The 26,096-nt window shown below is 33.0% G+C and overlaps 8 protein-coding genes across 8 annotated transcripts; 4 read left to right on the forward strand and 4 right to left on the reverse strand.

The window, feature by feature from the left end:
• The first annotated feature begins 1,483 nt into the window (after positions 1 to 1,483).
• Positions 1,484 to 2,058, forward strand: Tsp_10220 (conserved hypothetical protein). The gene is made up of 4 exons (XM_003372412.1): positions 1,484 to 1,536; positions 1,568 to 1,654; positions 1,723 to 1,918; positions 1,984 to 2,058. The coding sequence occupies exons 1-4, from the start codon at positions 1,484 to 1,486 to the stop codon at positions 2,056 to 2,058; spliced, it is 411 nt and encodes a 136-aa protein (XP_003372460.1).
• A 1,581-nt stretch (positions 2,059 to 3,639) lies between these two features.
• Tsp_10221 (conserved hypothetical protein) lies at positions 3,640 to 6,062 on the reverse strand. Its single transcript, XM_003372413.1, has 4 exons — positions 5,998 to 6,062; positions 4,680 to 4,779; positions 4,285 to 4,557; positions 3,640 to 4,083 (listed from the first exon to the last, which is right to left on the reverse strand). Exons 1-4 carry the CDS (start codon positions 6,060 to 6,062, stop codon positions 3,640 to 3,642), a joined length of 882 nt encoding a protein of 293 aa, XP_003372461.1.
• Positions 6,063 to 7,476: 1,414 nt separating this feature from the next.
• On the reverse strand, positions 7,477 to 10,904 carry Tsp_10222 (conserved hypothetical protein). Its single transcript, XM_003372414.1, is given in 8 exon segments — positions 7,477 to 8,518; positions 8,575 to 8,819; positions 8,905 to 9,030; positions 9,098 to 9,182; positions 9,200 to 9,337; positions 9,404 to 9,620; positions 10,510 to 10,643; positions 10,840 to 10,904. The coding sequence occupies 8 exon segments, from the start codon at positions 10,902 to 10,904 to the stop codon at positions 7,477 to 7,479; spliced, it is 2,052 nt and encodes a 683-aa protein (XP_003372462.1).
• An 8-nt stretch (positions 10,905 to 10,912) lies between these two features.
• On the reverse strand, positions 10,913 to 11,466 carry Tsp_10223 (hypothetical protein). Its single transcript, XM_003372415.1, has 3 exons — positions 11,274 to 11,466; positions 11,137 to 11,248; positions 10,913 to 11,009 (listed from the first exon to the last, which is right to left on the reverse strand). The coding sequence occupies exons 1-3, from the start codon at positions 11,464 to 11,466 to the stop codon at positions 10,913 to 10,915; spliced, it is 402 nt and encodes a 133-aa protein (XP_003372463.1).
• Positions 11,467 to 11,862: 396 nt separating this feature from the next.
• Positions 11,863 to 16,338, reverse strand: Tsp_10224 (putative alanine--tRNA ligase). The gene is made up of 19 exons (XM_003372416.1): positions 16,192 to 16,338; positions 15,671 to 15,859; positions 15,471 to 15,616; positions 15,178 to 15,369; positions 14,976 to 15,120; positions 14,759 to 14,904; positions 14,570 to 14,687; positions 14,326 to 14,476; positions 14,136 to 14,260; positions 13,923 to 14,073; positions 13,705 to 13,865; positions 13,525 to 13,638; positions 13,179 to 13,457; positions 13,011 to 13,123; positions 12,640 to 12,892; positions 12,479 to 12,598; positions 12,272 to 12,352; positions 12,134 to 12,211; positions 11,863 to 12,042 (listed from the first exon to the last, which is right to left on the reverse strand). The coding sequence occupies exons 1-19, from the start codon at positions 16,336 to 16,338 to the stop codon at positions 11,863 to 11,865; spliced, it is 2,889 nt and encodes a 962-aa protein (XP_003372464.1).
• A 321-nt stretch (positions 16,339 to 16,659) lies between these two features.
• On the forward strand, positions 16,660 to 17,013 carry Tsp_10225 (conserved hypothetical protein). The gene is made up of 2 exons (XM_003372417.1): positions 16,660 to 16,676; positions 16,824 to 17,013. The coding sequence occupies exons 1-2, from the start codon at positions 16,660 to 16,662 to the stop codon at positions 17,011 to 17,013; spliced, it is 207 nt and encodes a 68-aa protein (XP_003372465.1).
• A 1,798-nt stretch (positions 17,014 to 18,811) lies between these two features.
• On the forward strand, positions 18,812 to 20,049 carry Tsp_10226 (hypothetical protein). Its single transcript, XM_003372418.1, has 3 exons — positions 18,812 to 18,952; positions 19,244 to 19,380; positions 19,956 to 20,049. The coding sequence occupies exons 1-3, from the start codon at positions 18,812 to 18,814 to the stop codon at positions 20,047 to 20,049; spliced, it is 372 nt and encodes a 123-aa protein (XP_003372466.1).
• A 477-nt stretch (positions 20,050 to 20,526) lies between these two features.
• Positions 20,527 to 24,896, forward strand: Tsp_10227 (ChOline/Carnitine o-acyltransferase superfamily). Its single transcript, XM_003372419.1, has 20 exons — positions 20,527 to 20,534; positions 20,657 to 20,819; positions 20,888 to 20,989; positions 21,075 to 21,290; positions 21,416 to 21,523; positions 21,574 to 21,655; positions 21,766 to 21,880; positions 22,058 to 22,117; positions 22,337 to 22,460; positions 22,628 to 22,735; positions 22,793 to 22,830; positions 23,067 to 23,132; positions 23,194 to 23,278; positions 23,324 to 23,488; positions 23,545 to 23,625; positions 23,690 to 23,743; positions 23,837 to 24,025; positions 24,094 to 24,264; positions 24,317 to 24,368; positions 24,862 to 24,896. The coding sequence occupies exons 1-20, from the start codon at positions 20,527 to 20,529 to the stop codon at positions 24,894 to 24,896; spliced, it is 2,022 nt and encodes a 673-aa protein (XP_003372467.1).
• Positions 24,897 to 26,096: the final 1,200 nt, after the last annotated feature.

Here is a 26,096-nt window from a genome sequence, read left to right on the forward strand (position 1 = left end):
CGCTGAGAAACGGCAACGCATGTAAGTATTGCAATAAGACAACCAAAATCACAAACCATCTTTATAAAATGGTTCTGTGATACATCACTTGGTGGTGGTAAGACACCACGATACGGAAATGCCATCAACTTTCTATCAGGATCATTTCATCGTAACTACATGTTGGGTTTTGATAATTTTTTTCATTTTAACACAATTATGCAGCTTCATGCCCAGGAATTTCTGCTTGTCTTCTTCAATACTAGAATCTGTTGTCTAGTCTATTTTGTAATTCAACTTTTACACTTTACGCTTTGTAAACACGCATTTACACTTCAAAGCTTAAGAAGCTATGCCTAATCGCACGGGTCGATTAACGTAAACGCAACACATACTGCTTATGCGAAAATATTACGATAGCTTAATTATTCTTTTCACAAGTTTCATAAAACAATAATAATTATTTCAAACAAAAACATAGGAAAAGGAACATGTTTTAGTTTTTACTACTTCATATCCATGTCCCTTGATAATACGAAGAAAGTTTCTCGTACTCCAAGATGATACGGAGTACGAGTAGGGTCCTTCTAAAACATGGAAAGCACCCACTACTCTTCAAAAACAGGATGTAGTGTAATACACTTTTTTAATCACAAACCACCTTAATAATATGGTTTTGTGATATTTACACCCTGGTGGTTGGGAAAACCCACGATTAATAGCCCCATCAACTTTTTATTAATTTCTTTCATCGTATCTAAATGTTGGGTTTTGATCTTTTTTTTTCATTCCAACACAATCAAGCCGTCTTTTGCTCAGGAATTTCTGCTTGCCTTCTTCATTACTAGAACCTGTTGTCTAGTCTGTTTTGTAATTCGCTGCCATGCATAATTATATTTTAAATGCTAATTATTCAGTTTTCTTGGGTTAATTTTTATTGATATGTTCATTACAATGGAAAATTCATAATTCAAAAACATTACTATGCATACAATGATATTCGAAACCATCATTATTCATATATTGTTATTCAAAAACATTACGATGCATGTGCGACAGATTTAAAATTATTATGCATCAGCAAACAGAATATAGTCTTCAGTTTCTTTGGCATCACCATTCTACATATGCTATCACACTACTAATGCATGCGCCATGTTGTATGCACACGCATTGGATATAACCACACGGCTAAAACTTCGCGTATGATCATGATACGGATCATCATGATGCTACAGTATTCCAACAGAAATACAATTTTCATTAGCATTATAAGTATTGCTACGCTATGTATTCACAACCGCACTGATAAAACTGTATTTCACATTAACCATCATTGCCTATTATGATGTACTTATTACATCTTGAAACACATTTGAATTTCAAAGCCTAGAAAGCTATGCATAATCGCATTGGTCGATTAACGTGAACGCACTTTATACTAATTATCGAGGATATTATGTTTCAATAGTTTGTTTTTTTTATATTACTATCACAAACTCAGATGTGTATTTATACGAGGGCGATAAAACAATGTGAATGCGATCCACTTTACACGTTTGAATGCATAATGAATCTTTCTTTTTAGCTATCGTGTTAATTCCGTAATGGAATTAGGGCGTTGCTGTTGCTGTGTCGCCCAATGGCATATACAACATGCAATATTTTCTGAAAAGTATGCATATTATAAAACACTTTTTATAATCACATTCCACCTTAATATAGTGGTTTTGTGATATACAGTCTCTATTGGTGGTATAAAACCACAACTAACAGTCCCATCAACATTTTATTACGTCAATTTAAACGTAACGAAACGTTGGCTTTTGATCATTTTTTTCAATCCATCACAATCAAGCAACCTCATGCCCAAGAATTTCTGCTTGGTTTCTTCACTACTAGAACCTGTTGTCTAATGTGTTTGATAATTCATTGTTATGTATAATTATATTTTTAATGCTGATTATTCAGTTCTATTAGATTAATTTTTATGGATATTTTTAGATTCCTGTACAAAAAGTCATATTTCATACAGTCGGAATTCAACATTCACAGATTTCACAACCGCTAACAAGATAAGTTTTATTTTTTGCCCCTAAAGTGTACTTATGTATCTTGTGGATCTGCACGTTTAGTGGAACGTTATTTCCGCATATAAAGATCCACAACATAACAGTACTAATTACGAGTTAACCAAACCCAGAAGCTGAATAACTGCTAATAATGCTTAGATGAAAAATAGAAAACCATTAGAGTGAACGGAAAGGCGATGCTACGAACGGGAGGTTAGCTTACGTCAGCAGCGTTGTTGCGATTGACGCTTGCTCCAGACGGGTCAACTAGTCCAGAAATGTCTGGAAGCGCAGTATTTCCACTTTCATGCTAGCACAATCCAACACTGCGTAACTGTAACTCCACAGTATCACTCATTTATCTATAAAATATATCAAAAATAAAAAAAATGTTGAATAAAAATAAAAGAAAGCTGTGCATTAATTTACTACAGAATTTTTTACACGATGCACAAAAAGTTATAAATTAAGCTTTCATTAAAAAAAGCATACTGTCCCAATTGTAGCAATATTCATGAGAAGAAAAAGTAAAGAGCATTTATATTTCCAGCGCATAGTGTATTTAGAAATTAGCGATTTTTGATCCGTAGTTTGAATAAAATATTTATCGGCATTGCAGGCTTAGCAAAAAGTGAATCCTATCGGGTGAAGCACATTTTAAAATGATTATCGACGACACATAGCTTTGAAAAGGAAAATTAAAATGCGAAGAGTCGAGCTACAGGGTGCGGTGCCATTGTATTTCTTTTCAGTTTATTTGCAAATGCCAGAAAGCTGACAGGGTAATATCGACAATCAAAGCGTGCTCTGCTATATTAATTGTATATTACTTTTTTTGAAGAAATTCTTCATTTTCAGTAAAAAAGTACTTAATTTGCTTTAAAATAAAATTTAATCTTCACTCAGATCGGATATACAATAAAACAGTTGCAGAGTACATTGTATTTTGGAAACCATTCCAAACATATTATGCTATGAGTTTTATTCTGATTTGTAAAAGGCGAATTATGATATTTTAAAATAAACGTAACAGTCAATCATGAACAATAATGCAAAAAATTGAACCTGCATTCAATAAAGCCATGATGTCCTGTAGGTTTTATTAAAGTAAAAGCACAACATCATATTTGAATTTCTCTTTGGTAAAATTCTAGGAAAAGTGAACGGAAAAATATTCTTTACTGAGTGGTTGTGAATTTCAATTTTTGCAGTAGCTGCATCTTCTACAATAAGCAGTAATGCAAGTAGTTTTACTCGGCGTTTCAGTACCAATAACAGCAGCAATAATAATACTGTATGGATAAACTGAATTTGAGTTAACTATTTATAGAGCAATTTGCATTTTAAATTTAAATTGCTTATAAAAATAAGAATTGTTTTCGTCGCCGTTGATAAATTGATAAGAAATTACAAATTTTATTTTTATTCAAACAAAAATTCACACATTCTAAGCTCTACAAATGAAAAGCGAACCCCACGCATGCATACGGTTAACGGAAGATAAAGAATAATTGAGAAAGAATACGAGGTGTGTGGGTCATAAATATAAATAAGCTAAGTCAGGATATAATTTAAAATGATCGAGCTTTCAATATTCGTGGATTGTATATTCCACATCGTTAATGACGTAATTGATAATTCGGGCATTGCTGAAATAGAATAGACGATCAGTTATAACTCGCATTCTTCGTTCGGGCGGATTCCATTCTGCTGGTCGAAATACAGACGATGTCGATGGTTGTTCTACGTTTGCAGCCCCAGCGGCTTGTGGAGCAGCAACAGAAGCAGTCGACACCGGTTGGCGTTTATTGCCGTCCACTACCGTCTCTTTCACATTCGCCTCAGTGTTCGTCACCTCTGTTCCCTGATTGCTGGTGTTGTTTAACTGCTTGTTTTCTTCTTCCAAGGAAGTTTTCTCCTCTTGAATTTTCTTGGCTTTATCGGAAGCTTTTGTAGCTTCTGCTCTGGCCTTCTTAGCCACCATTCCGGCTTTTTGTGCTTGTACTCTCGCCTGCTCTGCCTTCATTTTCGCCTTTACCAATTCCCGTTTTGCCTTTTTAGCATCTTTCTCAGCTTTCATTGCGTCTTTTTGAGCATTCTTTGCTTCAATTTTCGCTTTCTTTGCTTCCATTTGTGCTTTCTTTGCTTCTTCGAATATTTTTTTTGCCTGTTCGTCCGCTTTTGCCGCCGTTTCATCGGCTTTTGCCGCCGTTTTACTGGCGACCTCGGCCACCTCCACAACTATCTTGGCACGTTCCTCTGCACTTTTCGCTTTCTTTTCAGCCGAATTGGCGGTTTTCACTGCTTTTTCAAATTTTTCACTCAGTCTAATTTGTTCAACTTTTCTTGCCTCTTCAGCCTGTCTAGCCAACTCCTCCTGTGTTTTCCGTACTTCTTCGGCTTGTTGCATTCTTTTCTCTTCCATAATTTTTTGAATACGCAAGCTACGTCGTCGCCCTTCATTCACCGATGCGCCTTGTTCACTTTTCGATCTTTCCAAAAATTCCTAAATTAACGGAAGCAAAATTGAAAATTAAAAAAAAAGAATTCTGTTTTTTTTAATTTCAACCTGCGGGTGAATAAAAACAAAAGATCATATATATTAATAAAATAAATTCTGAAACTCACCTCAGCCAGTGTGTTTTCTGGTGGATCCGAACTAGCCACTCTGGCACGCTTTTCAGCCGGCTCATCATTAGACGCTTGTTCCCGTGTGGACATTGTTGAACTGAATAAAAAATATTACGTTAAGATTGTATTAACAGAAAAAAATAAATTCGTCAACTATAGGAGCTCAATCAAAAACTATCACACGGTATAACTAAACAAAGCACGAACAAACCAAGACACCCGACCAAACACCGAGCTCTTCTGCCCAGTCACCGAACGAGACTAAAGGTACAAGCAAATTCTACCGTCAGTTGATCAGTCACCATTGATGTTCAAGTAACATGCGTGATGTAAGAAAAATAGTTTAGAGAATTTAAATTTTTATTTGAAAATTTGGCAATAAATAAACATTTTCAATTTTTAACTTTAAAATATAAAATCAGCAATACAATATATCAACTTTTTTCATTGATAAATAAGAAATGCGGAAACGGTAAGCGGACTTATTTCCGGGTTGGCTTATTTATCACTTTCGAACCATTGGCTAAAGAGAAACAGAAGCGGTTGCCTGCTTTCGCCGTCTTGTATTGTGCCTCTCAGATAGCGATGCTTTTGATGACGCACAAAGAATACGTCATGCTTCAAAACACGATTTTGTTTTGATAAGAAATAGCCAACATTTGAATTTAATATCTCAAATTGTGTTAATTTTGTTATTCAATGTAAAAAGTGAAATCCAACCATAAAATTGTGCAAATCAGTGTTGATAGTATTTTAAAAAGAAAAAATTTTAATTCTTGCATTATAAATGGTAAAAACAAATAATAATAATAATAATAATAATAATTATTATTATTATTATTATTATTATTATTTGTGACAATCGGGATAGAATCTTTGGGAAAGATTCTCTCCCTTAATTCAGTTGGTGAACAAAATGGCAGCAATAAGCGTTGTTGTAAAGTAATCAAGAAAATTTTAACATTCTATTCAATATGGAGAAAAGAATTTTAAAACGAAAAATTAATATAATGAATATGATTAAATAAATTAATTTATCAATTTAAAATATTACAAATAATGCTTTCTAATTTTTGGGTATACTAACAGTAAGAGTGGGCAATTTTCTATTGTTTTCATCAAATAAGTTGTAAAAGCATGCTTGAAAAAAAATTTATAACAGAAATGACATACTGATTGGTTTTTAGGAGTGATTTTTTAACAATTTTTACATTTTGTATAATGAAAATATTAAATATCGAAGGTATTAAAAAAATTCTTTTGTCGAGTTTTTCACGCCATTGTTTCTAGAATTGTATTTTGTTCAAAAACAAACCCAATTGACTTTTTGCTAATGGGAAACTGAAACTTTGTCTTTTTTGAATTTACATTCTCTTTCATGTTTTACATTTGAATAACTGAAAAAAGAAAAACAAAATTGTAACAGAATTTTTGATGAATTCGAGCGGAAAATTGTACAAGTTGAAGCTGAAGCTTTGCGTCAATGTTAAGATAAAAATCGAATAATGTCAACTGAGGATTGCAATTTTTGTTTGCTTGTTTCTTCTTATTCGCTTTGATGTTGAATTTGTAGTTGTCAACCAGCTTGTCTGATAAAATGAACAACATCCAGATGTTGCTTGTTTGACTTATTGTTATGCAAAACTATTACGATAAGCATCGTTCATTATTGGATAGCTGGTTGAATATTCAGCTTGAACGTTGCGTTACAGAGCTGTTGAATAGATTTTAAATACAAGAAAATAAGAATAAATTGACATGTTGCATCATCATCATTTTCATTTCGCTCGAAATTATTGTTGTGCTATATGGAACAAATTGCAACATGTTACTTTTTCTTTGTTAAGCCGAAAAATAAAATTTCATTTTTTTCTTTTTATTCAACAAAAATCAAAAGAAAAAACTTGTCAAATTTTTGCTTTCAAAAACGTTATCCGCAATGTGGTGGAGGTGGTGGTGGTGCTTGTCAATTTTACCAACTGTTCCCCACAACGCTGAAATGGAAGAGAAATTAATCAATTTTATCCGGCAAAATGCAACTGAACTATGCAGAAAAGTCGACTTGCCGAAAATGTTGCAATAAAAAATAAAGAATAGAACGAAATAAAACATTAAAATAATTTAAATCTGGAACAGAAGTCAGTTTTGACAAACAGCTCAAGAGCTAAATATTTTGTAGCTTCACATCCAAAGCACATGTGTTATTTTTGTTCACACCCGACTGAATTTGAACCAACTAACTTTTTCAACTGTGACAGGCGAGAGATGAAATTTTAAAAAATCATCCAACTGAATCAAATTGAACACTTGTACGATAGCAATTTCATTTCAAGCAATAAATTTATTTCCCCACTGCACGCATAAATGTGAAACATTTGAAGTCAAATTTAAACAAAGAAGCTGAATTTTTTTTCAAAAAAAATTTTTTTCCAATCAAAGAAAAACGACATTACAAAGTGGAAAATTTAAATTAATTTTTTTGACTCATTTTCAATGACCAATTTCAAATTTCAATTCAAAATTTCAAAATCTATCCCCTGTCATTTGTACTTACTGTAGTTTGCAATTTCCCTCCCCCCCTCTGCCCAAATTTACTGGGGTCAAGTATGTGATTTGCTTTTTTGTCGGAAAAAAAAATTTCAAAATTTTACAAAATGTCCCGCTAGTGGTGAACTTCGGCAGTTTGATAAAACAGTATGCGCATTGGATACGGATGATGGTTATTGATAGTCGGATGTTAGTTCTGGGGAACAGTTTTATTTCGGTTAATAAAAATCAAGTACAATCGCCTTGTTCAAAGATTTTCGTCACTGTTTTCCCACAGCAGACCTTCAATCTCACGGCCAATTTCTTCGTCTTCGCTATCAATATCAGAATCGTCATCGTCATCGTCGTCGTCGTCGTCGTCTTCTGAACTGTCGCTGCTTTCGAAACGTCTAAATTTGGATCGAAATTTGCTCAACTCTTCCAAGGCGCATTTCCGCTTGTTGCCATTTCTCAAATCTTCTTCCTCTTCGTTGGCAGAACTGGACAAGGTGGCCATGTGCTCGTCGGCTAATTTTCGACTGATGCAGTCCACGTTGATCAAATAATTGTCGGCTTCTGTCGACGACTGTCGTCCCGTCATCTTGTAGTCCTCAAGAAACAACTGATAGTCTTTTTCTGGCACGCGACACCAACGTTCCACGCAGGTCCAAAACCAAGCCGGAGAGACGATGATCACTGAACCGCTTTTCCTGGCCCGGGCCACTTTTTCCGTGTCCAATTTACCGGCAATGAGGTGAGTTGTGGGCAACGTCTCGTCACCATCATGGACAACCACCTCCTTTTGCACCACTGCACCGAATTGTTTGGAGCGATAATAGAAAATCGAATCCGTGATGGCTTGGTCCGCCGGCACCAGACCGGTGAATACGAAACGCAAATTTTTGAACACATTCTCCCTCAACGCATTCATCACCGTCTTCAAGCTCAACGTCTTTTTCGGATTGCCGGTCAATTTCCTCACGTTGTAGAATGTCTCGTGGATGCGACGGAGCAGAAAAAACAAATAAACAAGATAATTATCCGGGTCGTTGTCAGTGGGCACCTCGTCGGCTTTTTCGAGCCACAGCTTCACCTCGTCTTTGCCAGCGTCCTCTTCGTCGCCAGCGACATTTTTCGCCAGTTCCGTTTCGATGATATTGCCCAATTCTGCCAAAGTTGCCGCATTGAAATCGTCGGTGTGCTTGAAAAAACGATACGGTCGCACACGGACCACGTTCTCGGCATAATTCCACACGTCTTCTCGGTCGTCGATGATGCAAACCAGATCGTCGCCACCAGGAAACAACGCCCTTAACAAAATGTTCAAATATTATTAATTATTCCAAATAAAAATACAAATAATCACTTCAAATTTGGTGCTTTCATATTTGGATCGAAACATTCATCTCTGGATAATATACGATCGCCAAACAGCACATTGTTCGGATCGAGCATTTTTACCACCTTCTCCGCGTATTTTCGGTTACCGTGAGTAATAATGTGCAATTCAAAGTACTCGTTGATTTTTTTCAAAAAATAACGCGCGTAAGGTCGCAAACGTGTATGGTACCATGGCGAATTTGGACCTTCCATTTGATAATGATAAACATCCTTTACAATTTCAAAAAAAAACAATTTTTTAGAAAAATTTTTTTCACATTTCTTCAAAATCTGCCGACAAACAACAACTGCATACCAGCGCGTCCGAATCGTCTGACGTTTCCGATGTATGGATTAATGTTAAATCCAGATCTACCAACAGGGCCAGCTTCTTTTGAGAAAGTAAATTTTTTGAATCCTCTTCGGCATGATACAGAGCAACCTGTTGAAAATGCATTTTTATCAGTACTTTATTTCTGACGTAAAATGAAACAACACAATAACCGAACCTCCGGTGTGACGAGCAATTCTGGAACACCGTGGATCATTGGTACACTGGCTCTGGACAACGGTGTCGAAGATCCTTCTTCGATTCTGAAACCAATCAAAACCGTGTTTTCACATTCGAATGAAGAATAAAAAGAAAAATCTTCTCTCCAACGCACGATGTGAGATCTGTGCCACAGTCGGCGCACATACCAAACATCGTCACCGCGTGTTCGCATTTGCCCAACTTCACTATCAGCCTGCTGAAATATAATCAATAAATTTGAAGTCGAATATGAAATTACCAACGAAAGAAAATTCAACTTTACCCGACTTCCAATTGTTCATTTGGCGCTATTGGATAACGCTCTTTCACAACACCGTACTTGTTACACTTGAAAGGAATCACCTGAGATCCTTTGAGAAACGTAAACAAAGTATTGCCCGGACAGACTAAACTTTTCTCATGAACTTTCCACGTCAAAAATTTACCCCCTTCTGGATCGTCAAACACTATTTCCACTTCCAGAGTTTCTGCCATGTTCTCTAAACTTAAACAAACAACAAGTCAATAATTGCCTGCGTACATGTAAACAGCAGGAAAAAAAACATCTCACATGTGTGAACTTCAAAGAGAACAGTGTAAATTTACATTGCGATAACAAACTTATTGTAATAAATAATGTCGGATGACGCTTTCAAGCAACATAAAAATAGCTTACGCACGTTCATTGAACAGTTAATAATCAGATTCAAATATTAAATTGGCAGAAAAGTTTTCTCATTACTATTTACAATCAAAGAATAACACTGAAGCATCTGTCGAAACTTGATTCTAATCACCAAAAGCAAGAATTTACCATAAAGTTATGCTTATAAATAAATTGATGAGATGTATAAAATATTTCTCTTTAAGTGATAAAAGTACTGCAATGTAAATGAATGCTGGTAATATTGCAGACCCGTATACTGACAAACGGCTATTTGTCAAATTAGTGCACAGCTTCTTTGAATACAGTAGGATCAAACATGATTTACAAGGTGAATTGTCTCGAAAATATTTTATTTACTTACTTCAAAACTTTCAATTTCAAAAAATCTACTTTTAAATGTAAATTCCATTATTTAATTTTAGCGCACATTTACAAGTTGGAAATTTTGGAATTTACAATTTTTTAAATTTCGTATTTTTTCAATTAAAAATTATTGAAATCAATAATTATGCAAAAAATAATAATTTTTACATCTTTTTAAAATAAATTTATCATTTTTCATAATTTTTAGAAACTTAATAAATTACTAATTCACAACAAGACAAATGTTGTGTTGATATTCTATAAATTGTCAAAAATTATTATGATTTCAATGAAAATATTTACAATTTTCATTATAGTTTCATAAAAAACGTCTTTCATGCAACAGCTTTTACTTTTACCTTCAATAATAAAATCCATATATTTTGATGACGTGTCTCGCATGATTTGCTTATCTTGAAAATCGCTACAGTATACAAGCAATTTGTTATTCATTTTAATTACAATTTCTGTTGTACGTACAACTGTGATATTGCTATAATAAAGTTCATTTTTTATATTTTATGAAAGAAAACTGGCAGATGACCAATGATATGATATCGTAAATTAGCCATATTTTCGTAATCAGAATGTTGTGACAGCGTTGCAGTTACTACTGTAATCCTTAATCTCAGCAATACAAATCAACATTGGGTAGAAAAAATTTTAAATAAGACAAATAAATGCAAAACGAATGTGAAGCAGTTGATCTGTGTGCATCGTTGTTCAGTAAAAGCATCTCATCGTAAAGCGTCATTCTTGATTCTATGGAAGCGCCAATGCGCAGAGACAAACGAGCAAACGTAGCTGGGTTGGAAGAAGCAACATTGGCCTAGGCCCTGAACCCGGCATCTTTCTTATCCTGACATTAGAAAGTTATTCAAAAAAACAAAGAACAGAAATACTGAATTTTAAATGCAATGGAAAAAGTTTATTTTTTTCAAAACAAAATATACAATCAGTCAAGTCATGCATTCAAGTCCTGGCACGTGTTGTGTGCAGACGATTCTTTTATTGTCTCGTCATATGGAGAATCGCTCTTGCTGTGAAGTGGAACTTGCGCTTTGGTGAACATGCAGTTGGTCATCAGATTAGCTTCATCTAGGACAGACGTTTCAAAAATTACTCGAAAATACGTCCAACAACACATTTGGACTAGAAGTCAACACATCAGATTTCATTTTCACAGACGAAACTGGTGAAAACAAATCAATACAAACGGCAGCTATTTTATGACAAATAACAAATAGAAAAGCGTCACCATGCACTGAAGCAAAAAAGAGCATTCGGCATTGGTCACGTCTGTTTTGTGTATTCATCAATTATCAGGCACCAAGCATGACAGACTAGGATAATTTTCCACAAATGTCACTACGTTGAATTTAAATTTGTACAATCTGACGAACAACGATGAAAGTGGTCTAACTGGGAAAAAAGTCTTGAAGTCGTTTTGTTTTTATCACCGAACGCAATTCATCCCTTGCTCCGCAATTCTACAATTCACAGTAATCGCCGACAAAAATAACAATTTGAATAATTCGACAATGAACAACAATAATTTTTCACATCAGCAAAATTTCATCGAATAAATACCATAACATTTTCACATCTGGCTATATGTTTTGAATTTGTAAAATATATATATATATATATGAAAAAATAACTTTCAGTTTTTGCTGTTTTATTTCTTTAATCCAATTAATCATGAACATCAATCAGCGTCTGGACAGTTTACATTTAGCAAATTTTTCAGCTTCAGTTTTGATCTTATCCACTGGCAATCCGGTGCCAAGCGAAGCCTGGGCAGTTGTTTCCTTACCACCGCCATAACCGCCGGCAACACAGCAGAGACGATCGACCCACGCTTTGGCAGTTAATCCCTTATCGACACATTCCTTGTAAATTGAAGATGTTCGAAAGCATAAAATGGAAACGGACAAATGGAAAAATTATTCCACTCACTCGATTCACAATAGCCAAACAAACGACCCTTTTGTTCTTTGAATCTTGACTGAAAACAATACCAGCTCTGCATTTCAACTGCTTCAAAGCAGTGTCCAAAGCCTGAAAATAATGCACCGCGTCTGAGAATATATGAAATTCACCTGCTATTCATTTGCAAACTTTAGCCGTCGCATTCGGCGGAAATTCATGCACCACAATACCATCGTCGGGTATTTGCAAATTTTTCGCTTCATCTGTAATCTGCAAAGAAAGAATGGTTTGAAGTTTGTTCGAATTGAATATACATATATAAATAAATAAATATATATATATATATATATATATATATATATATATATATATATATATTTTCTTCTTCTAAAATACCATTTGGACAAATTTCATTCTTTCGCCTTTTTCAAAATCGTCCAAAGTTGCCTTCACCTGTGCCAACTTACGCACCAGATGTTCACGTCTCCAAGCTGGAATTTGCGACGCCTTCATCTCCTAAAAAAAGTGAAAATGAAAAAACAACCCTGAAAAGCTACAACACAAAGCCAACCCACTTCCAAACACCCGGAAATTTTTCGGTTCAGAAATGAGTAATCCAATTCGCCACTGAGCACGCTGGACCGAATCAAGTCTATCACTTCTTCAACTTTATTCACAAAATATTCCAATTTCTGTACGGCTTGTTCAGCTTCATGGCAAGTCAAAGCGACAATTCGTCTGATGCCCCTGGCAACCGCTTCTTCGGATGCAATGACAAAATCGCCGAGATGACCAGTACGAAGCAAATGGCTAGAATGGGAAGTGGGGGAAAATAAAAAAAAATTTTTTTCATTCAATTTGAAACATCCACCAACAAACAAAAAACCAACGACGGCACAGACTGCTTGTCAGTATGCCAGAAACTTACGTGCCGCCGCAAAATTCGACGGATGCCAATTTGGCGCCGGGTCCGTCTGGATCCTTCAGCAAAGCGTCAACAGGGGTTCCAACGCTGACCACGCGAACCGGATCCGGATAAGTCTGCAAATGAAGAGTCGTGTAAAAAAAATTGCACCGTCAAGCGTCTTCTTATCACCTCGTCGGCCGTCGACCGAAGACCGGCAATCGTTTTCGCCACACCCAACGGCACCTCTTGCATGTAAATTTCAACGTCCGAGTTGACAATGTTGGCGACAATTTGTTCAATTTTCATCAACTGCTCGACTGTCAACGGTGCTTTGCATGTAAAGTCGAATCTCAACCTGTCCGTCAATACCAAAGAGCCTTTCTGTTCAACTTGGCCCAGAACTTCACGCAAAGCGAAATTCAACAAATGCGTTGCCGTGTGATTTTTCATCACTTGTACTCTGCGTTTCTTTGAAACAAACAAATAAACAACATAATAAATAATATGCAACAGCACAATGTTGACCAAAGCTTACTTGGTCAACGTTTTGAAAAAGTTTGCTTCCACGTGTGATCGTACCCATTACCTCACCGAAATGAACAATATAACCACCTCGTGCTTGAACATTACGAACACGAAATTCAGATTTCTTAAAATAAACAAATAAACATCACATTTCTTATCATATTGAAAATAAATTCAAATATCAAATCACATCGCCTTCCATGCTGCCTTCGTCGTAGATCTGTCCACCAGATTCGGCGTAAAATGCCGTCTTATCACAGATTAAACAACAAGAATCACCGCTGCACACTTCGGATACAAATTCACCATTCTTTCGCAGCGCGAGCACTTCGCATTTCACCTCATCAAATTCTACACATAATAATACATACTTTTAAACAAAAAAGAGCAAAACAAAAATATAATTACCGTAATCGTCATCTCCATTTTCAGTTAAACGATATGCATATTTGGGCTTATCGTCAGTTAACGGTACTTTCCCATTCAGCAAGTAATTGACAGCATTGATGTTGAAATCAACAACGTCGTTTAGTTGTGAAAATTTCGATGAAGAACTCATCTAATAGAAATGAAATAAAATGAAAAAAAAATTCAAGTTCAAAAACAATCCTCCTTATATACCTGAGCTTGTTGGCGACATTCTTCGTATTCTTCCATGTTCACTTTGTAACCACTTTCTTCGGCCATCAGTTGAGTCAAATCCACAGGAAAACCGTAGCTAGCATAAAGACGCCACGCAACCACACCTGTAAAACATGCAAACAATGCAAAAAAATATACTGATAAATAACAACAAAAAAATTTATTAAACCTGGTATCAGTTTATCTTTGGAAGCTTTCTCTATTTCCTGACGAAGAACCCGACTGCCTCGTGACAATGTTTTAAGAAACAGACTTTCTTCCTCGTTTATAATTTCCATCACCGAATTGGGATCTTCTTTCAATTCTGGAAACGTCTCACCCTAATTGAAAAAATTTCAATTTTTAATTCAAATTCTTTTCTTCCCCCCCCCCCTTTTTTTTATTAATCTGTAAAACACAATGACAATATGAACATCTTCTACCAAAGTTTCAACCACTACTGGAACAAGATTTGCAAAAAAGCCCGAGGGTGCATTCAATTTTTCTGTAGCATAACGGACACCACGTCGTAAGATGCGGCGCAAAACATAACTGAAAACAGGCAAATATATTTTAATTTTAATGATCTTTTTGAACAAAAAAATAATTTTTGAAACCCTTACCCACGTCCGCAATTATCCGGACGACCGCCGTCGCTCAGAGCAACTGTCAAAGTGCGGATGTGATCAGCAACAACACGATAAGCCATATCTATTTGCTGTTCGTCTTCTTCGCCAACTTTGCCCATGTACGGGCGAACCTTGGCAGTCTATGTATAAGGGGCAGATTTGCAGCATGAGACAAAAAAACCGAACCGAATAAAATGCACACTGAACATACTTCAGCTATACGGTTGAATATTGGCACGAATAAATCCGTGTCATAATTCGACTTTTTCCCTTGAATCACGGAAACCAAACGTTCGAAACCTAAACCGCAATCAATGTGACGCTTGGGAAGTGGATGCAAAGAGCCATCTTTATCTCTAAACAGTATCATAAAATAAAAATAATGAGAATCAACAATAAAACGCAAATAATACCTATTATAAGTAATAAACACAAGGTTCCATATTTCTAATACGTCTGGATCATCTTTATTAATTAGGTTAGCCGCATTTCGATTGCCGATTCGATCATAATGAATTTCTGAACATGGCCCACATGGCCCAATATCGCCCATTTCCCAGAAATTGTCTTTCATTCCAAATGGCAAAACTCTTTCCGATGGTAATCTAAAATGCCGTTCATTGAAAACAAAGAAAACAAACAAACACACACACATATATATATATATATATATTTCACTTCATAATAAATGGAAAAAAGTTATTACCCCATGTCAAGCCAGATTTGACGACATTCAACGTCAGGCTGCAAACGACATTTCTCGCTTCCACCAAAATATGTAACATATAACTGTTCTTTCGGAATTTTAAATTCTTTTGTCAACACTTCCCATGCCCATGCACATATATCTTTCTACAAATTAAAAATGAAGAAAATCAAACACATACAGGCAAATGGAATGTTCACCTTGAAGTAATCACCAAATGACCAGTTGCCGAGCATTTCAAAAAAAGTGTGATGATAAACATCTTTTCCGACATCGTCCAAGTCATTGTGCTTACCGCCAGCTCTAATGCATTTCTGCGAATTTACTACTCTCTTCCAGGATGCCATTTGACTGTTTGGATCCGCTGTTCCCAAAAATATCGGCTTAAACTAAAAAAAACAAAAAAAGATAAAATTAAATCGTCATTTCATTCACAAGTTCTCTATTACCAGAGAAAAAATCATACTACAAACGTCAACTAATTATAATATTGTCATTTTATGTAATTAACATAATGAAAAAAGTTTCCTCAATAACATTTAACAATTTTCATTCGAAATAACAATAAATCGTTTAAACATAAGCATCTATCTACATAAATTCATGAAAACAAATTAACGCTAAATAAGGAAAATATCAACAACAAGGAAATAACGACATGCTAATAGTACACTTTTCTAATCACGAAACAACTGAATAAAAGAAAATGCAAAAAAGTTACTTGGTTCATTCCAGCATTTGTAAAAAGCAAACTTGGATCGCCTTTAGGAATCACAGACGACGAGTGCACATATTGATGATTTCGTTTTTCCGTAAAATAATTGATAAACGTTTGACGAATTGCATTGGCAGTCAATAACATATCCATTTTTGATCTAATGTAAAAAACAAATTTTTTGTAATGAAATTGGCGAATAATGAATTGTAGAAAACATGTGCTTAAATATTAATAAAAATAACAGTGCTATATGAAAAGTAATTACACCACTTCACATTGTTGATGACACAGCAACTAGTAGTATACAGGAGTACTGTCATTCGTGCTTTCAAGTACTACATAATAATTTTTACAAAACATTATTACAGAAAATGCTTTAAAAAATAATTGAATAAGTTTAAATAAAAAGAATTTATTTTTTTAACCTATTTAAAAACAGTACTTCTATTAATACGAATTTCAGAGTTTACCATGAAATTACTGTCACAGTAAATCGTGCAAATTATGATTTTTATTTAAAAAATAAAAAAAGCCATAATATTATCATATTATAAAATTTATTCACATATAAAACAGGCATACATTACTAGACACTCTTATGTTATTTGAAAATCATATTCCAAAGTTAATTACAGTTGGCTTGTAATTTACAAGTACAAATCGCATGACACTGCATTGTTTTGTAAACAACGTGGCATTTTCATGCAAGAAAACTCTCCGTTTATGAAACATGTAAACCAGAATGATAATCCACTTCATAATTTATATAATTACTCTTTAATGTTGTATTTAAATGTATCTGCAAAAAATTACTATAAATTGTAATTTTAGAAACTAGTACATTTACGAATGGTATATTTATTTAGAAAAAATTCAAGTTTAATTTTTATTTAGTCTTTTTAAAAAATTCAAAGAAATGTTTTAATACAAAACAATGAAAAATGCCAATTTCTTTATTTATGAAAGTTCTTTATGAAGCTGAAAGATAAACATATCAATCAGTCGACAGTTTTATTGATTGTTAGCATCTAAGATTTTGAATTTTTTGTCGTTTTTTAGATTGCATTTAATGAAAAAGTTCACCAAAAAAAGTTAGTGCATCAGTCAAATGTAAAAACAAAATTTGGCTTGTCTAAATTTTGATTGAAATTGTTTAAAGAGCAAAAAGTGAGTTAAACAAAGCATTAGCAACAACTTACAATTGAAAGTTGCTTTCAAACTCATCTAAGAATTGTAGTAATAAAATATAATTGATATTGTCTGATATTTTACTTGCATGAAATTTAACAAGTATAACTGCAAGTAATTTATTTAACATTCAGAATCATAAAACAAACTTACTTTGATGTTTAAATGTATAATAAGCAATTTAACATATATTTTTTCTCTTAAATGCAAATCTCAAAAAGTGAAAAATTGAAGCTAAATGTTAATCATAATTAAAAAAATATTAGTAATTTCAAAATAATAAATTCGCATTTTCTTTACTGTACACAACTCAACACTGATTTGGAAGCAATGAAATTTACTTTGAAAGAATATTATGCATAAAAATGACACGGTAAATATTAAAATAAATTACTGTTAAACTAGTTGTAAATTTTTAGAATTTTAAATAGATTTCATTTTAAATCTAGTGTGACCAAAATTTAGATCTTCATTTAGATGCGATTTGACATTTCGAGATAAATTTCCGTAATCCCTGTTAGCGCAGCGATTGATAGCTTTTAATAAAATGCGCGTCATGCTTAACATACGTCGTTTAACTTTTTGCAAATGTTAACTACTTTTTGGTGTAATAAAAGTGGCTCCAGTATTTGGAATGAAATTAGTAAATGATTTTATAACATTTTTTTGATCGATTAAGTGATGTGTAAAATTTAGTTCAAAAAATGACAGTTTTATAAATAATGGAAATCACGTTTGAAATGCTATCTAACCTAATTTTTAAGTGTTAATCTTGATTAGTTTTGCCCTTTGGACCGTTCTTTTATTTTTAGATCTCATCAAACTGTTTATTACATTCTTAGTATTCAGTAAAATAAACTTCGATGTTAATCACTTCACTTATATGCATTGGTTTGAAAATAGGCAATGTTATGGTGAACATTTTTCCTTCTGTAAATTAAATCAGCATTTAGAATTAAAATAGTTTCAAAAAATTTCTTTTTTTAAACACTCAAAAATTATTTTAAAGATAAATTCATACACCCGACTTTGTATGAATGATTTTCCTTATTTCCACTTAGTATAACTTACTGAGAGTTGCATTAATTTTTTTTAATATTCATAAATTCGGACCGATGACTCATTCAATGTCAGCTAGTTTATTTGTTATTCAATCAAATAGTGTAATAAGAGAATTTCAAATAATAAATGAACTTTTTAATCTAACAGAGCAGGCATTTCATTTAAACATTTTATAAATTAGTATTGCGTTCGAAAAATACCTTAATAAGTGTTGCAATATGAATTAATCGTCACGTTTTTCTCGCACCTGCGTGTTCTATTATTTACAGTAACTGCTTAAGTATCAATTTTATCGGTGCTTCCGTCTGACACTCTCAGTTTTAGTGTTGAACTGCTGACAGTTTTACGCATTTTGTTTGTTTTGGCAAAAATTATGGCGGAAGCTCACAGTGCAGTCGCTTTCGGGTTCACTGTTTCCCATGATGGAGTGAGCCTTAATTATGACAAGGAGTTATTGAAGATAGTTTATCAATCCATTTCCCGTTCCTACAAACGGCGTGTGGCTCGTTTTAAGGTAAATTAAAGTTTACTTTCATATTATGTAATTGTGAAAGTAAAACATTATAAACATTTTAAAATCATTCATTATTTTTTGAATATTTGGAAAACTTATGAGTAGAATTTTCTTCTTTTTGCTTACTTCCGCTTTTGTATGAATCAGCAGAGAATGAGTAATCGATGTTTACAATTTTAGCAAACTTTATTTCACTGACTGTTAAAAATAAATAAATAAATATCTATTTTACAATTTTCTAACTGACGACGACTAGAACGCTTTCATTTTTTAAATGATATTTTGTTTCAGAACAATTTAAAAGCTGGAATATATCCAGCATCTCCAAGCAGTTACGTGTTCATTGTTGCAGTTATGGTAGCAGTGAGTTTGGCCAACATAGACCTGTCCTTTGGCTTAATTGGTTGGGCTCAGAAACGATTTTTTGGGTAAGTGTTGATTTGCTATAAAACTCGGTACTTTTGCTCAATAAAAGTGATATTAATTAATAATAATTAAAATATTTATATATGCCCGTGTGCACATTTTGATGTGTCAGAAGATAAATTATTCCATGGGGTGCAAATTTATGAACATTAGTTGTTCTGTTTCTATTTTAAAAATATTTTTCCATCTGTTAAATCGTGCATAGCAAGTTTGTAATTTACTGGTTTATATTTTTATTAGATTTAACCAATGATTGTCTTGCTATTTAACTTGCGTAACTGTTGGCTATGATGTTCAATTTTACAAAATTTGACACCGCAGAAAATATGATTAAAGTAGTCAGTTGTTTGTTTATTCATTTCATTTTGTTTTGCATCCACTCAATTCTGCATACAAAATAAACTAGAAGTTACGGGCGAATTTTTGAACCGGAAATTGCAGGCAACTGATCAGATAAAATGGAGTTGCAGGCACCGAGTTGAATATTTGTTTCAAATAAGGTATTTCAACAGGGACAATCGCATCTACAATAATTTTCTTTTATCCTTTAATAGACAAAGATATATGTTTTTTGTAGTTTGACGAAATGTCCACTTTTGCAGAAGAAAGGAAAAGTTGTAAAATATTGGAATTTGGGCCAAAAATATGGTTTCATTTCGTCACTATATTAATTTTATCACTGCCGGGGATGACCTTCCTAATTTTGTAGCCTGAGGTTATTGAAAAGCGTAGTGACAAATGTATTTGTTATGTGATAGTGATAAATGGAAAAAATTTGCCATCAAATTAAATACAGACTTTTTTTCACTTTTGATGGCATTTTTGTGTTTTTTTTCTTTATGCAATTAATCATAAAAGTATCGTTTCAAAGTGCTTGTAAACATTTGCATGTTTTGTAAATTTTTCGAATAGAACAGCATTTGTTCATTCATGTTAAAGTCAATTACTCGTAATTTAAAAAAAAATTTTTTTAAAGAAGTTTCAATTACTTGATATTTATTTTAAATGAATTGAATTGTAAAACATGCATGTCTGATTGGAAAATTGTTTTGAATTGAAATGTAATTGGTATATTTTGAGAATTGTTTTTGATGATTTTAAAGGGATATACATGCATAGAGAAAGTTATCTGAATTTTTTTTAAAATTATGGTCAAGTTTTTACAATTCTAAAGCAAATAAATTTAACGAATAGCTGAAATGTAAAAATGTTTGTTAATTCTTGAAATTAAAATGTCGATTATAGTACTTTAACGTTGTCTTGAAATTTCCATTTTAGAGTTTCTTTCACATCACTGCTGTTTTGTTCAGTTGTCTATAGTAGCTTGTGTTGGTTGGCTATTGTGCAAATTGTACGTTTGACTATCAAATTGATGTTCATGTACCGTGGATGGATGTATGAACGTCTGAGAAACACCAGAATGGCGACGAAATTTTATCTGGTATGAAAATTTTTATAAAATTCTATCCTACTTACTTGTTTTTATTGCACAAAAATTTAAATATTCAGTTGATTGTAAAGTTGATCCTGAAACACGAACCAATGTTGAAAAGTTTTCAAGGTGCTTTGCCTCGTTTGCCTCTTCCGACATTGCGGGACACTTTGCGTAGGGTAAAAATTGTGATCACATTTATCTCTGTTCTACTATTATTAATGTTCCATTTTGTTTATTTACGTTTTACATCACAATTTTCAGCACTTGGATACATTGAAGCCGTTGCTGAATGACGAAAGTAGACAACGCATGGAACGTTTGTCTAATGAATTTGAAAATACTATTGGTCCAAAATTGCAACGCTATTTGACATTAAAATCCTGGCTTTCGGGAAATTATGTTTCTGACTGGTGGGAAGAGTACGTCTATCTCCGGGGACGTTCCGCTTTGATGATAAATTCTAATTTTTATGGATTGGTAGGCATAAATTTACAACCTTTAATTACTAATTATGTATATATATTTTTTTAATTTTAATATATTTAATTTCAAAATATTGCTTAAATGGAACTGTTGTATATGATTGCTGAAATATTTTTTAGGATTCATTAGGCCATGCAGGTACAACTATTCAGGCGGCAAGAGCCGCTAATATTACTTATGCTTCATTATTGTTCCGTCGCTTAATCGAACGTCAAGAATTGAAACCTGTAAATTTTTTTTGGAAAATATTCATTTTTTGTTTAATTTTACAATTTAGATTTTAATTGGTGTTGTACCGCTTTGTTCCTCGCAGTACGAAAGAACATTCAACACTTGCCGCATACCTGGTGTTGAAATTGGTAAGATACTATTTTGAATTACATGTAATTTATCTTATGAATCTTATCATGTGAAAGAAAATGTATTTTCATAATTTTATTGATTAATTGAACACGATGATATTTGTCAGACACCTTGAAGCATTGGAATGATGCTCGACATATTGCCGTCTATTGTCATGGTGCATGGTTTAAAGTTCTTATTCACGATGGCCGACGCTTGTTAAAACCTTGTGAATTGCAAATGTAATGTATTAAAAATGTACTTATAGAAGCATAGATTTTTATTTGAAAAAAATATTTTGTAATTTAAATGATCCATTAAACTTTAATTAGTAAATATGTTGGATGCCTTAAAAAAATTTTTTTTCCTGTAGCGAATGTTTTTCATTATAATTTTAGAATATTCAATGAAATCTTAAGCAACTGCTATGACGTCACCGATGACGAACGACATTTGGGTGCTTTGACAGCAATAGATCGGTAAGTTTTAATATTAGCAATTAAGTCTTTTTTATACTTAAACAGTATTTGTTATTAAATTTAAATTGTACGATTATATAACTGAAAAGTTAAACATATATGACAATTTAATATTTGACAATCTGCCAACTGCTTCATTAGTTTAGTTATTCAAACTGACTGCTGTATTTCTGTTGTTGTTGAACATAAATTTTTTTTAACTCAGTGCCTCAATTTTAGGACTAGCTGGGCTGAAATTAGGCAAAAATATTTCTCTTTCGGTGTTAACAGAAGTTCTCTGCATGCTATTGAATCATCGGCGTTTACCTTGTGCTTTGATGAAGAAGAATATTTCTATGATCCGGTTAGTGACAAATTTATTGTTTTGTTTTATCATGATTTTTTTAAAATTAAATGTATAAAATATGAATTATGGAACAGGTAAAATTTGTTAAAATTGGGTGGTGATATTTGTTATGCAAGCATTTCTATTATATGATCAATATTTGAAAATGATTGTATTATTTTTAGAATGACATTTCAAAACTTGATCACTGGGCACACATGAATTTGCATGGGAAAGGTTATGATCGTTGGTTTGATAAATCCTTCAATTTGATCGTATCGAAAAATGGGAAAGTAATTGCAAATTTTGGCAATATAAAAAATATACTTTTTAATTTTTTTTAATCATAGGTTGGAATCAATGCTGAACATTCGTGGTATGAATTTTTGTTAATTAAGATGTGGAGAATTATTTCCTAATAGTCTGCAATATTTTATATATATATATATATTTATTTATTTATTTATATTTAAATTTTAATTAGGGGAGGTTAAAAGTTACATCAAAATACACAAGTTAAAAATTATGTTAAAATATGAAATTGTAATTTATATTCAACGCATAGAGAACTTTTGAGTAATATACATCTAGTTATTTTTTATTTTAATTGTTTTTATTTTTTAGGGCGGATGCTCCCATTATGTCACATTATTTTGAATATGCGACAGTTTTTGATATATTGAAACTTGGGTTTGAAGCTTTTTTGATTAGATATTTCATATATTAATGTAATTTATTTTTTACCTTCTAGATACACTGCCGAAGGCAATTGCATAGGTGATGTGGACATCACACCTGTGTCCGCACGACGTTTAAAGTGGGATTTTACTCCCGAGGTATGATTTAGTTTTGAAATTAGAAAAATAATATTTTCTTTTTAGCTAAGTCGAGAAATTGCTGACAGCGTTCAGAAGGCGGAAGCGTTAATTAATGACGTGGAAATGGCGCTTATCGTTTTCCGGGAATTTGGAAAAGGTTTTATTAAAAAATGTCAAATATCTCCGGATGGTTTCATCCAAATGATTCTTCAGTTGACTTATTTCAGGGTATATTTATTTTTATGTTTTTTTTTCGGGTACTGCTAATTTTTAAATTTCTTTAGGACCAGAGAAAATTCTGCCTGACGTACGAAGCTTCGATGACTCGCTTATATCGTGAAGGACGCACAGAAACCGTTCGGCCAGTATGCTATCAGTATATATGTTTATTTTGTATGTTTTTTTTTCGTTTTTTTACTTAAATTGTAGGTGACGTTTGAATCTTGCGCTTTTGTTCGTGCTATGTGTGACGATACGTGTTCTGTGAGTGTTGTTTTATTTGACTGTTAATAATTTCAAATTTCAATAGCATTCTTGAAATGAACATGTTTTTTGATGAGATAATTTTTTTCTAAGATTGAACAGAGACGTGATTTGCTATACAAAGCTTGTGAGAAACATCAGAAAGCTTACTTGGATGCAATGTGCGGAAAGGGAGTTGATCGTCATTTGTTTTGTTTGTATATCGTCAGTCGTTATTTGCAGTTGGATTCGCCATTTTTGAAAGAAGTTCTTTCTGAGCCGTGGCGTTTGTCGACCAGTCAGGTAAAATTGGAATTTATTTTGCTTTTCGAAACTAATTCAGTTTAAACTGACGTTGCACTATTTTGTAGACCCCTCAACAGCAGACTGATTTGGTTGACACGAGAAAATATCCAGATTATGTTTCTGCCGGTGGTGGCTTCGGGCCTGTAGCCGATGACGGATACGGCATATCTTACATTATCGGTGGTGAGAACATAATCAGCTTTCACATTTCGTCTAAACGATACTGTGAAACAACGGTAATTGTTTTATGACGGTAGAGAAAATTGATAAATTAGAATTAAATTTCAGAGTTCCACTCGTTTTCGAGAAACACTGTTGCAGAGCTTGAGAGATGTACGAAGTTTGTTTGATGATTGATTGATTGATTGATTGATGAAGCACGAATTGTTAATTTATTTACATTTTCAATATAAATATTATTACTTCGTTGTATTCAGCACTGTTAATATTTTGTTTCTTTACCAATACAAATTGTGAAACATTTTTTGCATTCCAAACATTGTAGAAAATAAAACACTATTTATTAATAAATACTTTGAGGCGATTCAGATCTACGTGCAAGAATTTAAAATAACATCATCTGCAAAGTTTCCATTTTATGTGCAATATTATGTTTTCATCTTCAAATCTTTCAAATTCGCCATTTTAATATTATTGAAAACAGGTGACTGATACCCGCAGTATGAATTTTTGTGAAAATGCACAATTGTATTTATCATTAGTTCAAAATTCCACAAAATGAAATACATTTTACTATGGATGTGTTTTATATATATATATACCATACTTCACAATTACACAACGAATATTCATTTATATGATAATAAATTTAGCCATCAACTATTCTTGTGACTTTGCGAAAAAATAAATATTCGATATCAGTTCTTTTCAGAGAATGAAATCTTAGCTTCACCACAAATTTACAGAATTACACAGTAGATATTGATGCTTTTACTAAACTGTTTATGTTTGTCTTCAAACATTTTTAAAAAATCTTTTCATAAACAGAGGTAAGAAGCTGAAAAAAAATTCTTCAGCAATCATAAAATATGTTTTATTTCAAAATCTGTATAACAATTTAAATACATCAGAGCATTAAACTGAAATGAGGTATAATGGTTTTTTCATGGCAGAAAAATTATTATCACAAATTTCAAAAATATAATTGGATAAAAAATAGCACTTTGAAATGGAATAAACAAATCCGCCTTGAATGACTAAATGATAAAAAATGAGTATGGGAAAATTCTGTGATTGAAGGCGAAACATTCTGCGATGACATGGCCACAAATCTCAAATAAAAAAGCTTATAGCTCTGAAAGGTGGAACATGATAATACTTCAGATATAAAAAATGGAAAGATATGATCGTCTGCTCTCTGATTTCACACATAATTACCTACAGCTGATAAAAAAGATACATACAGTCGGCCCTTGAAAATTGGGGGCGCAAAACTTGCGGATTTGACTATTCGCGGAATTTTGATAGGGTGACAGATTTTGAAACAGTCACAGTAAATGGAAAATGCGGTTTACTTTACAGCATTTGGAACATATACAATGGACAGGGCCATTGTGTAATGAGAAGTGTTTATATGTTTGGCAAAGCTACAATTAAATTTTCTCCACAAACAGAAAGCATTAAGCAAATAAAGAGCATTGAAAAATCTACAGTAACCATATTTATCAGCAGAAATGAATAAAAGAAAAATTTGCATGCGAGATCGTTGGCTTTGTTGACCTAATAGAAATCATTTCAGTTTGAGGCCGTCCGTGGATGGTAGCTCAGCGTTTTGATTGGAAAATTGGCTGAAGAAAAAAATTGAAGTCAAACACTAGATTTGATTTTTATTTATTATTATTTTTTGGAATAATTCCTGAAAAATAATTTTATAATGAATACTAAAAATGCATAAACATGAACAATGAGAAGATGGCGCATTTATCAGTAAGTGGCAGTTCTTTCATTTTAAAGTCATAATCACTTAACAATACAATTGAGAATCGATACTGATTAAAAACACCCTGCAAGCATTGTTTATCTATTATTAAAATACCATCTTTCGAAA

The sequence above is a fragment of the Trichinella spiralis genome, assembly GCF_000181795.1.
Source record: "Trichinella spiralis strain ISS 195 chromosome Unknown Scfld9, whole genome shotgun sequence".
NCBI lineage: Eukaryota > Metazoa > Nematoda > Enoplea > Trichinellida > Trichinellidae > Trichinella > Trichinella spiralis.

Coding starts and splice junctions, on each gene's coding strand:
- Tsp_10222 (XM_003372414.1), bottom strand. CDS start 10,904: ATGACGCTTTACGATGAGATGCTTTTACTGAACAACGATGCACACAGA. Junction 10,644..10,839: donor AGATCAACTGCTTCACATTC/GTTTTGCATTTA, acceptor ACTTTATTATAG/CAATATCACAGTTGTACGTA. Junction 9,031..9,097: donor AATTGCTCGTCACACCGGAG/GTTCGGTTATTG, acceptor CATTTTCAACAG/GTTGCTCTGTATCATGCCGA.
- Tsp_10227 (XM_003372419.1), top strand. Junction 20,820..20,887: donor TGGCGACGAAATTTTATCTG/GTATGAAAATTT, acceptor TTAAATATTCAG/TTGATTGTAAAGTTGATCCT. Junction 24,026..24,093: donor GGCGTTTGTCGACCAGTCAG/GTAAAATTGGAA, acceptor ACTATTTTGTAG/ACCCCTCAACAGCAGACTGA.
- Tsp_10226 (XM_003372418.1), top strand. CDS start 18,812: ATGGCGGAAGCTCACAGTGCAGTCGCTTTCGGGTTCACTGTTTCCCAT. Junction 18,953..19,243: donor GGCGTGTGGCTCGTTTTAAG/GTAAATTAAAGT, acceptor ATTTTGTTTCAG/AACAATTTAAAAGCTGGAAT. Junction 19,381..19,955: donor GCTCAGAAACGATTTTTTGG/GTAAGTGTTGAT, acceptor TGTTTTTTGTAG/TTTGACGAAATGTCCACTTT.
- Tsp_10221 (XM_003372413.1), bottom strand. CDS start 6,062: ATGAAAGAGAATGTAAATTCAAAAAAGACAAAGTTTCAGTTTCCCATT. Junction 4,780..5,997: donor ATTAGCAAAAAGTCAATTGG/GTTTGTTTTTGA, acceptor TTTTTTATTCAG/TTCAACAATGTCCACACGGG. Junction 4,084..4,284: donor GTGCCAAGATAGTTGTGGAG/GTGGCCGAGGTC, acceptor GAATTGGTAAAG/GCGAAAATGAAGGCAGAGCA.
- Tsp_10223 (XM_003372415.1), bottom strand. CDS start 11,466: ATGAATACACAAAACAGACGTGACCAATGCCGAATGCTCTTTTTTGCT. Junction 11,249..11,273: donor GTTGTTGGACGTATTTTCGA/GTAATTTTTGAA, acceptor CGTCTGTCCTAG/ATGAAGCTAATCTGATGACC. Junction 11,010..11,136: donor GAATCGTCTGCACACAACAC/GTGCCAGGACTT, acceptor TTCTAATGTCAG/GATAAGAAAGATGCCGGGTT.
- Tsp_10220 (XM_003372412.1), top strand. CDS start 1,484: ATGTGTATTTATACGAGGGCGATAAAACAATGTGAATGCGATCCACTT. Junction 1,655..1,722: donor CATGCAATATTTTCTGAAAA/GTATGCATATTA, acceptor TGTGATATACAG/TCTCTATTGGTGGTATAAAA. Junction 1,919..1,983: donor GTTTGATAATTCATTGTTAT/GTATAATTATAT, acceptor GGATATTTTTAG/ATTCCTGTACAAAAAGTCAT.
- Tsp_10224 (XM_003372416.1), bottom strand. CDS start 16,338: ATGGATATGTTATTGACTGCCAATGCAATTCGTCAAACGTTTATCAAT. Junction 14,905..14,975: donor TATTCAACCGTATAGCTGAA/GTATGTTCAGTG, acceptor CCTTATACATAG/ACTGCCAAGGTTCGCCCGTA. Junction 13,458..13,524: donor TTTTTCAAAACGTTGACCAA/GTAAGCTTTGGT, acceptor TTTGTTTCAAAG/AAACGCAGAGTACAAGTGAT.